The 14,934-nt window shown below is 39.3% G+C and overlaps 1 protein-coding gene across 2 annotated transcripts in view; it reads left to right on the forward strand.

The window, feature by feature from the left end:
- ARHGEF9 (Cdc42 guanine nucleotide exchange factor 9) overlaps positions 1 to 14,934 on the forward strand; it is a 156,954-nt gene that overhangs the window by 83,285 nt on the left and 58,735 nt on the right. For both annotated transcript variants that reach the window (XM_068962147.1, XM_068962146.1), the window contains exon 4: positions 12,325 to 12,557. In XM_068962147.1, coding sequence (XP_068818248.1) covers positions 12,325 to 12,557 — 233 coding nt within the window. The remainder of the gene's footprint in view (positions 1 to 12,324; positions 12,558 to 14,934) is intronic.

Raw genomic sequence — 14,934 nt, forward strand, 5'->3', positions numbered from 1 at the left:
ACATGACTGAGCAACTGAACTGAACTGAACAGTGTATATGCCTAGGAATGGGATTGCTGGATCATGTGGTGGTTTAATTCCTAGGTTTTTAAGGAATCTCCATACTGTCTCCCATAGTATGGAAGTGGCTGTATCAGTTTACATTCCCACCAACAGTGCAAGAGTGTTCCCTTTCCTCTGCATCCTTTCCATCATTTATTGTTTGTAGACTTTTTGTGGAGGGCCTTTGTCACTGTTGTCAGTTCATTTTCTATTATGTTCTCCCATTCTGAAGGTTGTCTTTTCACCTTGCTTATAGTTTCCTTTGTGTACAAAAGCTTTTAAGTTTAATCAGATCCCTCTTGTTTACTTTTGTTTCTATTTCTGTTACTCTAGGAGGTGGGTCATAGAGAATCTTGCTTTGTTTTATGTCATTCACTGTTCTGCCTATGTTTTCCTCTAAGACTTTTGTAGTTTCTGGTCTTACATTTATGTCTTTAATCCATTTTGAGTTTATCTTTGTGTATGGTGTTAGGAAATATTCTCATTTCATTCTTTTACATATAGCTGTCCTGTTTTCCCAGCACCATTTATTGAAGAGGCTGTCTTTGCCCCATTGTATATTCTTGCATCATGAGTTTACTTCTGGGCTTTCTATCTTGTTCCAATGTTCTATCTTTCTGTTTTTGTGACAATACCATACTGTCTTGATAACTGTAGCTTTGTAGTATAACCTGAAGTCAGGAAGCTTGATTCCTCTACCTCGATTCTTCTTTCTCAAGACTGTTTTGGCTATTTGGAGTCTTTTGTGTTTCCCTATGAATTGTGAAATTTTTTTGTTCTAGTTATGTGAAAAATGCCATTGGTAATTTGATAGGGATAGCATTAAATCTGTAGATTGCATTTGGAAGTATACTCATTTTCACAATATTGATTTTTCTTACCTAGGAATATGGAATATCTCTCATCTGTTTATGTCATCTTTGATTTCTTTCATTAGTATCCTATAATTATCTATGTACAATACTTTTGTCTCCTTAGGTAAGTTTATTCGTATTTAATTCTTTTTGTTGCAGTGATGAATGGGATTGATTCCTTAGTTTTTCTTTCTGATTTTTCATTGTTAGTATATAGAAATGCAAGTGATTTTTGTGTATTGATTTTGTGTCCTGCAACTTTGCTAAATTCACTGATTAGCTCTAGTAATTTTCTGATATGATCTTTTGGGTTTTTTTTATATACAAAATCATGTCATCTGCAAACAGTGAGAGCTTTGGTTCTTCTTTTCCAATATAGCTTCCTTTTATTTCTTTTTCTTCTCTGAATGCTGTAGCAAGGACTTACATAACTATGTTGAATAACAGTGGCAAAAGTGGACAATCTTGTCTTGTTCCTTATCTTAGGGGGGATGCTTTCAGTTTTTCACTGTTGAGAATAATGTTTGCTGTAGGCTTATCATATATGGCCTTCACTATGTTGAGGTAGGTTCATTCTATGCCCATTTTTTGAAGAGTTTGATCATAAATAGGTGCTGAATTTTATCAAAGGCTTTTTTGGCATCGATTGAGATTACCATATGGTTTTTATCTTTCAGTTTGTTAATATGATCTATCACATTTGTTGATTTCCATATATTGAAGAATCCTTGCATCCCTGGAATAAAGCCAACTTGATCATGGTGTATGAGCTTTTTGATGTGTTGCTAAATTCTGTTTGCTAAAATTTTGTTGAAGATTTTTGCATCTATGTTCATCAGTGATATTGGTCTTTAGTTTTCTTTTTTAGTGTCTTTGTCTGGTTTTGGTATCAGGGTGATGCTGGTCTCATAGAATGATTTTGGAAGTGTTCCTCCTTCTGCAATTTTTGAAAGAGTTTTAGAATGATAGGCATTATCTCGTCTCAAAATGTTTGATATTATTTTCTGGTGAAGCCATCTTGTCCTGGGCTTTTGTTCTTTTGAGAGATTTTTGATCACAGCTTCAATTTCAGTGCTTGTAATTGGGTTGTTCCTAATTCTATTTCTTCCTGATTAAGTCTTGGAAGATTGAGATTTTCTAAAAATCTGTCCATTTCTTCTAGGTTTTCTATTTTATTGCCAAATAGTTGTCCATAATAGTCCCTTATAATCCTTTGTATTTCTGCATTGTCTGTTGTAACCTCTACTTTTTCATTTCTAATTTTGTTTATTTGATTCTTGTCTCTTTTTTTCTTGATGAATCTGGCTATGGGTTTGTCAATTCTATCTTCACAAAGACCTAGCTTTTAGTTTTATTAATCTTTACTATTGTTTCTTTCAGTTCTTTTTCCTTTATTTCTGCTAGGATCTTTATGATTTATTTCCTTCTACTAATTTTGGGATTTTTTTTTTGCTTCTTTTCCCAGTTGCTTTAGGTGTAAAGTTAGGTTGTCTATTCAATATTTTTTCTTGTCTTTTGAGGTAGCATTGTACTGCTATAAACTTCTCTCTTAGAACTGCTTCTGTTGGATCTCATAGGGTTTGAATTGTGTTTTCATTGTCATATGTTTCTGAAATTTTTTTTATTTCCCTTTTGATTTCTTCAGTAACCTGATGGTAACTTAGAAACATGTTTAATCTCCACGTGTTTGTTTTTCTTACAATTTTTTTCTTGTAACTGATAACTAGTCTCAGCATTGTGGTCAGAGAAGATGCTATATACGATTTCAATTTTCCTAAATTTACTGAGGTTTGATTTGTGAACCAAGATATGGTCTATCCTGGAGAATGTTCCATGTGCACTTGAGAAGAAGGTATATTCTTCTTCATTTGGATGGAATGTCCTGAAGATACCAGTGAGATCCATCTCATCTAATGTATCATTTAGGAGTTTGTGTTTCCCTATTAATTTTCTTTTTTGATGATCTGTCCATTGGTGTGAGTAGGGTGTTAAAGTCTCCTCCTATTATTGTGTTACTGTCGATTTCTCCTTTTATGTTTGTTAGTGCTTGTCTTATGTATTGAGGTGCTCCTATGTTGGGTGCAGAGATATTTACAATTGTTATGTCTTCCTCTTGGACTGATCCCTTGGTCATTGTGTAGTAGCCTTCCTTATCTCTTTTAATCTCCTTTATTTTAAGGTCTGCTTTGTCTGATATGAGGATTGCTACTCCATCTTTCTTTTGCTTCCCATTTGCATGGAATATATTTTCCCATCCTCTTACTTTCAGTCTATATGTGTCTTGAGGTCTGAGGTGGATTTCTTGTAGACAGCATATATATGGGTCTTGGTTTTGTATCCATTCAGCCAGTTTTTGTCTTTTGATTGGAGCATTTAATCCATTTACATTTAAAGTAATTATAGATATATTTATCCCTATTGCCATTTTCTAATTATTTGTGGTTGATTTTGTAGATCTTTTTTCTTCTGCTGTATTTCTTCACTATATAAGTCCCTTTAACATTTGTTGTAAAGCTGTTTGCTGGTACTGAATTCTCTTAACTTTTACTTGTGTGAAAAGCTTTTGATTTCTCCATCAATTTTGAATGAGATCCTTGTTGAGTACAGTAATCTCGGTTGTAGATTTTTCCCTTTCAGTCCTTTAAATATATCCTGCCATTCCCTTCTGGCCTGCAGAGTTTCTACTGAAAGATCAGCCGTTCAGCATATGGGGTTTCCCTTGTATGTTACTTGTTGTTTCTCCCTTGCTGCTTTTAATATTCTTTCTTTGTGTTTCATCTTTGTTAGTTTGATTAGTATGTGTCCTAGCATGTTTCTCCTTGGGTTTATCCTGTATGGGACTCTTTGTGCCTGTTAGACTTGATTGGCTATTTCCTTTTCCATGTTGGGGAAATTTTCAACTATAATCTCTTCAGAAGTTTTCTCATACCCTTTCTTTTTCTCTTCTTCTTCTGGCACCCCTGTAATTCAAATGTTGGTTCACTTAATATGGTTCCATAGCTTTCTGAGACTGTCCTCAGCTCTTTTCATTCTTTTTACTTTGTTCTGCTCTTCAGAAGTTATTTTCACCATTTTATCTTCCAGCACACTGATTCATTATTCTGAATCAGGTATTCTTCTATTGGTTCCTTCTAGAGTATTTCTAATTTCAGTAATTGTGTTGTTTGTCTCTGTGTGTTTATTCTTTAATTCCTCTAGATCTTTGTTAATTGATTCTTGCATTTTCTCCATTTTGTTTTCAAGGTTTTTGATCATCTTTACTATCATTATTTTGAATTCTTTTTCAGGTATTTTTCCTATTTCCTCTTCATTTATTTGGACTTCTGTGTTTCTAATTTGTTATTTCATTTATGCAGTATTTCTCTGTCTTTTCTTTTCTTTTTTTTTTAAGTTATTGTGTTTGGGGTCTCCTTTTCCCAGGCTTCAAAGAAAGTTGAATTCTTTCCTTGAAGAAGGTTGAATTCTTTCTTCCTTTTGGTTTCTGCCCTCCTAAGATTGGTCCAGTGCTTTGTGTGAACTTTGTATAGAGTGAGATTTGTGCTCAGTTTTTGTTTGATTGTTTGTTTTTCCTCTTGTGGGCAAGGCTGAGTGAGGTGGTACTCCTGTATGCTGATGATTTGGTTTGTATTTTTGTTTTGTTTGTTGTTTAGACCAGGCGTCCTGCACAGGTGCTACTGGTAGTTGGGTGATGCCAGGTGATATAGTCGAGTGGTTTCCTTTGTGGGAATTCTCACTATTTGATATTCCTAAGGTTAGTGTTCTTGCCTGGAAAATCCCAGGGACAGGGGAGACTGGTGAGCTTCCGTCTATGGGATCGCACAGAGTTGAACACGATTGAAGCAACTTAGCAGCAGCAGCAGCAGGGTTAGTTCTCTGGTACTCTAGGGTCTTGGAGTCAGTGCTCCCACTCCAAAGTCTCGGGGTTTGATCTCTGGTCAGGAATGAAGATTCCATAAGTGGTTTGTTATGCCATTAAAGGAGAGTAAAACAAATATCCAAAAGCAAGAAACCAAAGGTGAACCCCAGACAAATGGCAGTTACAAAATCAGGTACATAGTAATTAAAATAATGGAATATATACATATACATATACACCCATGAGCAAAATGAAAATAGTCCAACAAAAATAAGGTACAGTAGACTGATCCAGAGAACAAAGGAAATAAAAAAATTATATTTACCAGTTAAGAACAAAACTAAATTAAGCACAAACTGGTAAACAAAACTAATGCAACGTGCCAGGTGGGGAATAAAGCAATGAAAATAAAACTAACCATTATGTTGAGAGGAAAGGAAAGAAAGAAAGAGGGGGGCGGTCCTAAGATGGTGGAGGAGTAGGATGGGGAGACAAATTTCTCCCCCACAAATTCATCGAAAGATCATTTGAATGCTGAACAAATTCCACAAAATAACTTCTGAATGCTGGCAGAGGACACCAGGCATCCAGAAATGCACCCCATTCTCTTCAAAAGGAGGCAGGACAAAATATAAAAGATAAAAAGAGAGACAAAAGAGTTAGGGATGGAGACCCATCCTGAGGAGGGAGTCGTGAAAGAGTAGAAGTTTCCAAACACCAGGAAACCCTCTCACTAGTGGGTCTGTGGGGAGTTTTGGAATCTCAGAGGGCAACATAACCGGGAGGAAAAAATAAATAAATAAAACCCACAGATTATGCACCTAACTGCAACTTCCAGTGGAGAAGTAGCCCACACCCGCGCATTCACCACCAGCAAGCGGGGACTGAACAGGGAGGTGCGGGCTGCATTGCTTAGGGTAAGGACCAGGCCTGAATGCCCTGAGGATAATCTGAGGGAGCTAAGGTGAGATAGCAACCCAAACTGTGAGATAGCCAGAGAGAGAGAGAGGAAAAAAAGAGAGAGAGAGACAGAGAACTTTCCCATGAAAAGCTTTAACCTAAGGCACTGCCTGGCCTGCTCACAGAATAAAGGACTGAGCGAATACCAGAGGAGAGCTAGCTGCCTGTAGACCGGCCCATCCCCTTCCGGAAGCAGAGAGGCAGGCCAGTGACAGCCAGAGCTGGAAAGGGGCAATCTCGGCCCCAGAGATGGCATCCTCTACCAATCTGCAAGCAGGCTACCAGTTGCTAACAAAGTCTTCCTGGGATCCTGGATGGTTGCCATTTGCCAGGAGGGTTGCAGTCAGAGATCAGCTCCCCAGAAGAGAGACACAGCACACCTGAGATGGTGCTCCCACTGCGCATCCAGGAAACTGAGGGGCTGGGACTGGGGAGGCGATAAGCTGCACCACACTCCTGGGGAGAGTGCACTCACCAAACAACTGGTCGCATGAGCTGCTCTGACCTGGGAAGGGCACAAAACACAGGCCCAACCGAGTCTGTACCTTTGTGGAGTACCACAGAACCTGAACCTGAGTGGCTTAGACCTCGGAAGTGCATGCAACCCAGGGCCCGCTTTTGACAGTTCCCCTGCAGAGCAACCTGGAGCCTGAGCAGTGTAGACCAGGAAAGCACACACGCCGTGAGTGGGCTCAAACCCACTGTGACCCAGATACTGCGAGCACTCCCCATACACTCCAGTGATATTTGTTTGCATTGTTCCTCCCTCCCTACAGTACAACTGAACAAGTAAGCCTAAATAAGTGACCCTGTTTGCCCCCTTGTGTCAGGGCAGAAATTAGACACTGAAGAGACTTGCAAACAGAAGAAGCCAAAATAAACAGAGGGAACCACTTTGGATATAACAATTGCAACAAATTAAAACCCTGTAGTTAGCAGACCTACATTGGAAAGGGCCTATTGAGAAGACGTATAAGGGCCCTTGAGAAGAAGTATAAGCTGGAGCAAGGAAATATCTGAAACTGAACTGATCCCACACTGCCTACAACAGCTCCAGAAAAATTCCTAGATATATTTTACTATTATCATTTTTTAATTTTTTCATATTAAGTCCTTTATTACTCCTTTAATTTTCATGTGATAATCTACTATTATCTTGTAAAAAATACCTTATTTTTAAAGCAAATTTCATATATATTTTTAATAATTTTTGAGATTTTTTTTTTTAATATTGTATTTTTGAGAGTCTAATGTCTACTCTAGATTTTAAATCTTTGGCTTTTGTATTTGTTATCAATTTTTTTGTATTTGTTACCAGAGGCAGGAGGCTTAAATCCAAAAACTGAGAACACCAGAAAACTCCTGGTTCCAGGGAACATTAAGCGAAAAGAGCTCATCCAAAAGCCTCCATACTTGCTCTGAAACCAAGGTCCACCCAGGCACCAACAAATTCCAGAACAAGACATACCACACTAATTTTCCAGCAACACAGGAAAATAGCCCTGAGGATTAATATATAAGCTGCCCAAAGTCACACCAAACACATAGACCTCAAAATTCACTACTGGACACTTCATTGCACTCCAGAGAGAAGAGATCCAGCTCCACACACCAGAACACCGACTCAAGCTTCCCTAACCAGGAAACCTTGACAAGCCACTTGTCCAACCACCCACAGGGAGGAACCTCGACAATAAAGAGGAACCACAAACTTTCAGCATACACAAAGGCCACCCCAAACACAGGAGTCTAAACAAGATGAAAAGGCAGAGATATATTCAGCAGGTAAAGGAACATGATAAATGCCCACCAAACCAAAGAGGAAGAGATAGGGTGGAAATGCAAATTAGTACAGCCATTATGGAGAACCCTGTGGAGGTTCTGTAAAAACCTGGAAAATAGAACTGCCATATGACCCAACAATCCCACTGCTGGGCATACACACCAAGGAAACCAGAATTGAAAGAGACACGTGTACCCCAGTGTTCATCACTACACTGTTTACAATATCCAAGACATGGAAGCAACCTAGATGTCCATGGGCAGCCGAATTGATGAGAAAGCTGTGGTACATATACATAGTTAATTATTCTTCAGCCATTAAAAAGAATTCATTTGAATCAATTCTAATGAGGTGGATGAAACTGGAGCCTATTTTACAGAGTGAAGAAGTCAGAAAGAAAAACACCAATGTAGTATATTAACACATATATATGGAATTTAGAAAGATGGTAATGATGACCCTATATGCGAGACAGCAAAAGAGATACAGAAGTATAGAACAGTCTTTTGGATTCTGTGGGAGAAGACAAGGATGGGGTGATTTGAGAGAATAGTGTTGATACAGGTATATTATCATATGTGAAACAGGTTGCTAGTCCAGATTTGATGCCCAAGACAGGGTGCTCAGGGCCGATGCACTAGCATGACCCTGAGGGATGGGATGGGGAGGGAGGTGGAGGGGGTTCAGGATGGGGAACACATTTACACCCATGGCTGATTCATGTCAATGTGTGGCAAAAACCACTACAACATTGTAATGTAATTAGCCTCCATTAAAATAAATAAATTAATTTTTTTTAACAAAGAAAGAATAGATATGCAAAGTTAAATAGAGTTAGATGAAGAAGATTTATATAGATTACAGATTATCTGCAAGGGGAAAAGAACAGTAGGGAAAGCAAAAAAAGAATAAATTTAGAAATAATGTAATAGGTTTAAAAAATTACAATTATAAAAAAGAGAAATGAGAAAAAAATGGAAGAAGAAAGAAAAAAGGGGAAAAAAGAAGAAAACTCCACACAACTGCAAAAGCCTAATATAGAGGCAGAGGTTTATAACAATAGAAAGTGTGACTAAATATACACATATACAGATAGACACATAAGAAAAATCAAAACAATCCAACAAAAATTAACTGCAATATATTGACCTGGTGAACAAAGGAAACCAAAAATTGTATCTACCAGAACAAAACTAATTAAAGCACAAACTGGAAAACAAAACTAAAGCAAGGTGCCAATTGGGAAATAAAGCAATGAAGGTAAAACTAGCAAATATGTTGAGAGGAAAGGAGAGAAAGAAATGAGATATGCAAAGTTAAATAAAGGTAGATGAAGAAGATTTCTATACAATAAAGATTAACTGCAAGGGGAAAAGAACAGTAGGAAAAGCAAACAAAGGAATAAATGTAGAAAAATAATAATGGGTTTAAAAAATTAAAATTAAAAAAAGAGAGGAAAAAAAAAAAGGAAAACTCCACAGAACTGCAAACGCCCAACGTAGAGGCAGAGTTTTATGACAACAATAAAAAATGTGACTGAGGAAAAAGAAAAAAAAAAAAACTCCAAAGCTTAATTGGGTTTCTTAGTGCCAATAAAATTGACAACTATAACAGAGGGGAGAAAAAAGAAAAAAAAAATCCAAAAGAATCTATAGAACAAGTCAAAAAATAAGAGTAACACATGATTTTCTTGAGTCTGCTGTCAGAGTCCTTTCCCGCTCTGGGAATCACAGTTCACCTTACCTCCCTAGGTTGCCATCCAACACTGTACTGATCTCTGGACCTGCTGTGGGGGCTGCTCAGATTCTAATCTGGTCCTACTCTTGTGTGTTCTTTCCTCCAATGTCCACAGCTATCAGAGCTAGTGCAGTTTCTTTTGTGGGAGCTCTCAATGGTCTTTTATATATTTCATAGACACAGAGTCTGCTTATTTTATCATGTGGATTTAATCTGCAGCTTGTGGGTTTTGGGTCTTCTTCCTTAGCCACACTGCCATTGAGTTTCAATTGTGGCTTTATTTCTACCTCTACCCATGTGTCATCCACTGGGGTTTAGCTCCTGAGGTTGCCCTGGAGGGCTTGGGTTTGCCCCTGTGAGGGCCAAGTGTGGAAGTGGTGCATCTGCTTGGGTTGCAGGGGTTCTGGCAGCACCAGGTACTCACGGGGATTGGCAGCTAGGGCAGCAGGTAATATAGTGTTCTAAATGGGTATGGCAACCAGTATTGACCACTAAGTTCCAGTATTCTTGCCTGGAGAACCCCATCTCTGACAGAGAAGCCTGGCATGCCGCAGTCTATGGGGTCGCAAAGAGTCAGACAGGACCAAAGCAAACTTGTGTGTGTAAACAAAAGACTTTTTTTTTTTTTTATCTGTAGCAGCTCTGCCCCAGTGAGAGTTGAGCATTAAGGTGGTGCAGCTGCTTGGCTTGCAGGGACCCTGGCAGCGCCAAGTGTTCAGGTACACAAACTGCCTCCATGGCAGGAGTTATAGCCCTATCAGTCTTTTTTCAAGCCTCTTGTAGCTGGTGATCAGAAGGCCTCTTTGGCCAGTCTTTCTCCATAGCTCCACCTGTTCAGGCACTTAAAGGGATCCCTTGCCTGGGGTCCTTCTCTGTTGTTTGTCACGTCAGGCACATAGAGAGGCCCCCCTGACTGGAGTCTACTCTGTAGATTGGCACATTAGGCACTTAAAAGGGCACCCTGGGTGGGGTCCTACTCTGTAGTTCAGTGTATGAGGCATTTGATGGGCTACCCTCTCTATTGTTCAGCTGCAGATGCTGGCATGTGGGGAGAGACAGGCTATGGTCAAGGCTCCACCCCCTATGCATGACTCAGGAGTATCACCTTGCTTCCATGGCTGCCTGGCTTTCCAACTTCCCTCCATAGACATTTCCCCCCATGATCTCCTCCCTCACATCCCCTCGATGTGTCTTTCCACAGTCAATAGCAGCCCTTGCAATGGGATTACTCCAGAATCCCTAAACTCCAGCTCCCAGCTGCTACACCTTCCAGGGGACCGGCATCCCTGTCCAGGGTATGTATGGCTGTGTCAAGGACTGTCTGATTGTCATTCCATTTAGGCTGCCACAGATCAGCTGTTTTACTCTCAGCCTTAAATGTTTCTCCTGTGACTCAGACAGTTGCCCCATTGTGAGGATCAGACCCCTGCTTCAGTTCCCCCACCTGCTGAGGGTAGATCCAGTCCTACTAATACTTCTGTTTTCCCCCCTAGTTTCTTCATTTTACCAAGTTTTGTGTGATTCTATATATTCTTTTCCACTGGTCAGGTACTCCTGTCCACTCTCAGCTGGTGTTCTGCATGCACTTCTGTGTCTGAAGGTGTATTCCTGATGTATCTGTGGAGAGAGATGTACTCCATGTCCACCTACTCTACCACCATCTTGTTATCTCAGCTTCACTCTTTTCTCTGCAGCTTTCACATCCCTTTCAGCCTTTGCAGAATTGAAGGGAGTTAGAATCTTGCTCTGAGTTAGGCTAGTTTGATCTATCCAGACCATTTAACCTTTCTCCATATCAGCAATAAGGTTGTTTTCACTTTCTATCATTTGTGTGTTCACTGGAGTAGCACTTTTAGTTTCCTTCAAGAATGTTTTCCTTCCATTCACAACTTGGCTAATAACTATTTGGTGCAAGAGTTATAGCTTTTAGCCTGTCTCAGCTTTTGATATGCCTTCCTTCCTAAGTTTAATTATTTCTAGCTTTTGATTTAAAGTTAAAGATATATAATGCTTCCTCTCACTTGAACTCTAGAGATCATTGCAGAATTATAAATTGACTTGACTTCAGTATTGTTGTGTCTTAGGGAATAGTGAGGCCAGAGAAGAGAGAGATAGGGGAACAGTGGAGTAGGCAGAACACACAACACTTATGTATTGCATTCATGTTGTTATATAGGTTTGTAGCATTCACCAAAAATTACAATATTAACATCAAAAATCACTGATCATAGGTCACCATAACAAATATAATAACAGTGGAGAAGTTTGAAACATTGTAAGAAATACCAAAATGTGGCACAGAGGCATAAAGTGAACAAATGCTATTGGAAAAATGATGCCGATAGACTTGCTCAACCAAGTCTTTCTCCCAAACCTTCAATTTGTGAAAAACATATCAGTGAAGTGCAATAAAGTGAAGTGCAATGAAATGAAAAATGCCATTTACCCAGATTTTGGTATATCATTTGAATATACTCCCCTTACCGTCTCCTCCTCCCTTCTTTACATGTACACACACACACACACACACACACACACACACTGTTTTCCTCAGCCGTTTGTGTTTAACTTGCATCCATCACTCCTCTTTACTCCTGAAAATTCCATGGTGTATTTCCTACAGAATATTCTTTGGAGACAATTAGAAACTCTGGATGATGTGATTCATTCAAACAGAAATTTATTATGTTTTTCCAGATTTTCTAGCTTTTCTCAGTGATTAAGTTTCATCTAAAACTATTTAGTCTGCCACTACATGAAATAGACCTCTGACCTACCTCTATGATCCAATGCCCGAATTTTATTACGATATTATGTTTTACTATTTGCAGGGTCAGTCTCCTCTCATTAACCTTCTTTTATAGAATTTCCATGCTATTCCTACTTATTTATTTTTATATATGAATTTTTGCAATCAGTTTGTCTAATTCCCAAATAATTTGTTATTAAATTATGAATCAATTTAGAAAAGACTGATATTTTCATTTTTATATTTCTACATAAGAAGACGGTTTGTCATTCCATATCTCCGGAATTTCTCTTGGAGTCCTCAGTAGCATTTCCTTTTCTCTCTGTCTTTCCTCTGCTCACAGCAAGATGGATTCTGGATATACTCTGAGTACTGTAACAATCACCTGGACGCCTGTATGGAGCTCTCCAAACTGATGAAGGACAGCCGCTACCAACACTTTTTTGAGGCCTGTCGCCTCTTGCAGCAAATGATCGACATTGCTATTGATGGTTTCCTTTTGACGCCAGTACAGAAGATCTGCAAGTATCCCTTACAGTTGGCCGAGCTCCTCAAGTATACCGCCCAGGACCATAGGTAAGGGATTGAGGGAGGCAGTAGTGAAGGAGAGAACCTCCTCTACATGTTAGACCTTATTGACAGTATATGTTCTTTTGCCTTTTCTGAGCTGTTAGCTTATATGTACAATGGGATGATGATATATTCTTGCTTACTTCTCAAGACTCGTGTGTGTGTAAAGTGAGGTAGTGTTTATAAGAGTTGTTTATAAATTTGTAAATAAATATATACACAAAATCAGTGTGCATCATTATTGTACCACTTAAGACACTGTCTTCAGGAAGCTTATAGCCTGGTCCTTAGTCCTGAATTCAGCCAAGTGAAGGTGTTTGGCTGTTCAGTCATATCCAACTCTTTGCAATCCCATGGACTGTAGCCCACCAGCACCTCTGTCCATGGGATTTTCCAGGCAGGAATACTGGAGTGGGTTGTCATTTCCTTTTCCAGGGGATGTTCCCAACCCAGGGAGCGAAACTGCATCCCCTGTGTCTCCTACATTGGCAGATAGATTCTTTATCACTCCCTCACCCTGGGAAATTAGCCAAGGGAACCAACTTTTTATTCTCTGCTTGATAGAGTCAAATATCCTGGTAACAGACTACTCAGCTTGTACTGACCTTAGAATTCTTCTGAAAGGCTACATTCCTGGACTTCTTTAGTCTTTCCCTCCCTGTTCTGCCTCATCCTAACTGTACCCTCCCCTTAGATCCAGAGCATAATTAGGGGGAAATAGACATGAGAATTCCCCTGAAGTTTTTAAAAATTTTTTCAGTATTTTCAATAAAACCCCAAAAGAATGAAAGAGCTTTATTTATCTCTCTGAATGGAAAGAGTACTTCTGATCCCCTATTAGTAAGGTATGTACTGGAAGTTGGGCTTTCCAGGTGGATCAATGATAAAGGATCTGCCTGCTAAGCAGGAGATGCAGGTTCCATTCCTGGGTCAGGAAGATTTCCTGGAGAAGGAAATGGCAACCTACTCTAGTATTCTTGCCTAGGAAATCCCATGATCAGAGAAGCTTGGTGGTCACAGAGTCAGACATGACTGGGACTAAACCACTGTACTGGGAGCTATCTCCAGCAATAGGAGTGGCCTACAGTAAGCCATCCCCTAGTTTTGCATATCATTTACTTCATGACCTAGAACCCCCAGGCTATTTATAGCATGCTTTTGATTGATAGTAAATATCTGACCTTAGGTTTGTTGGCCCAGCTCTCAACTTCCTCCTGATTAAGCACTCCAAGAAAAAAGAAGGCCTTTGCCCAATTTCCTTTAGTTTTTGTCACATCCTGATCAGGCTCATATCTTACTTTCATTTAACTTTGTTGCCTAGTTTCCTTGGAGCTGACTTCCAGACTTAGTTGCATAAGGCCATGTGTGGGGGTCAGCTGGCTTTATGTCAAGCTTCTAAGTCAATCTCTAGGTTCATTTTTAAGTTGATATTGTTTCTTTAGCAAATCATGGGTCACGTGCTCCAGTGTTTCTGAAGCCATGGACAGATTCAGATTTGAAACCAAATGTGGCAACAGTGGGCTCTCCCTTTGTGTAAGTAACACCACCAGTGATAGCTCTGCCTTCCTTGATCCATTGGCTGTGAGGGAAGTAGGTATAGAAAGATTTTGCAAAAGAAGACTCTGTGTTCTCCTCTCCTTGATTCTGTTTACTGGCTGGGGGATGGGAGTACTCAGACATGAAACTTGGAGGTGAATAAATCTCACTTAGAAGATTTAATATAGCCCATTACCAAAACTGAGTCCCAACTTTTCAAAAGGAGAAGACTTGTGAGAGCTAATAGGATACTGAAAAAACCCCACTAAATTAAAAATAAAAATGAAAAAACATTAATGGCCCTAAAATGGGAAGGGCCTTAAAGGAAGTTTTTCTAGTCAGACTTCCTCTATCTATGGCTGGAGAGACTGAGTCCCAAAGAAAGAAAATGACAAAGAAGAAGTCTGTGGCATAGCAGGGACACAAAGTATGGACAGTGGTCTGGGAGCCTAGCTTTTTACAGAGTCCTCCAAGTGCCCAGGAAGATTTGTGAGCCATTATATTACACAGTCTGGAAGGCCTTTTCTAGTTCTGCCCGTTCATGATGTGATGAATTTAAATGACCCCCACAGGTATATTTCAAGGTGCTAAGTGACCAGAAACAGCCGCTATTGTACCCAAATCTCAGTGGAGCAGCTTTCAGACCAATGGTTCTAAAATCAGTATATTCAAAGTGATTCTCAAATGTTTTTACATCACAGCTCATCTCCTGCCTACTCCTAAGTATCTGTTCCATGGAACCTACCTAGCAGGAGGCTCTAAAAATCAAACTTATGGACTGATGATATTAATTATGTAAATTATGTATTTGCATAGGTGCTTTTAAAAGTCCTCCAAATGTATTTTT

The sequence above is a fragment of the Capricornis sumatraensis genome, chromosome X (assembly GCF_032405125.1).
Source record: "Capricornis sumatraensis isolate serow.1 chromosome X, serow.2, whole genome shotgun sequence".
Taxonomy (NCBI): domain Eukaryota; kingdom Metazoa; phylum Chordata; class Mammalia; order Artiodactyla; family Bovidae; genus Capricornis; species Capricornis sumatraensis.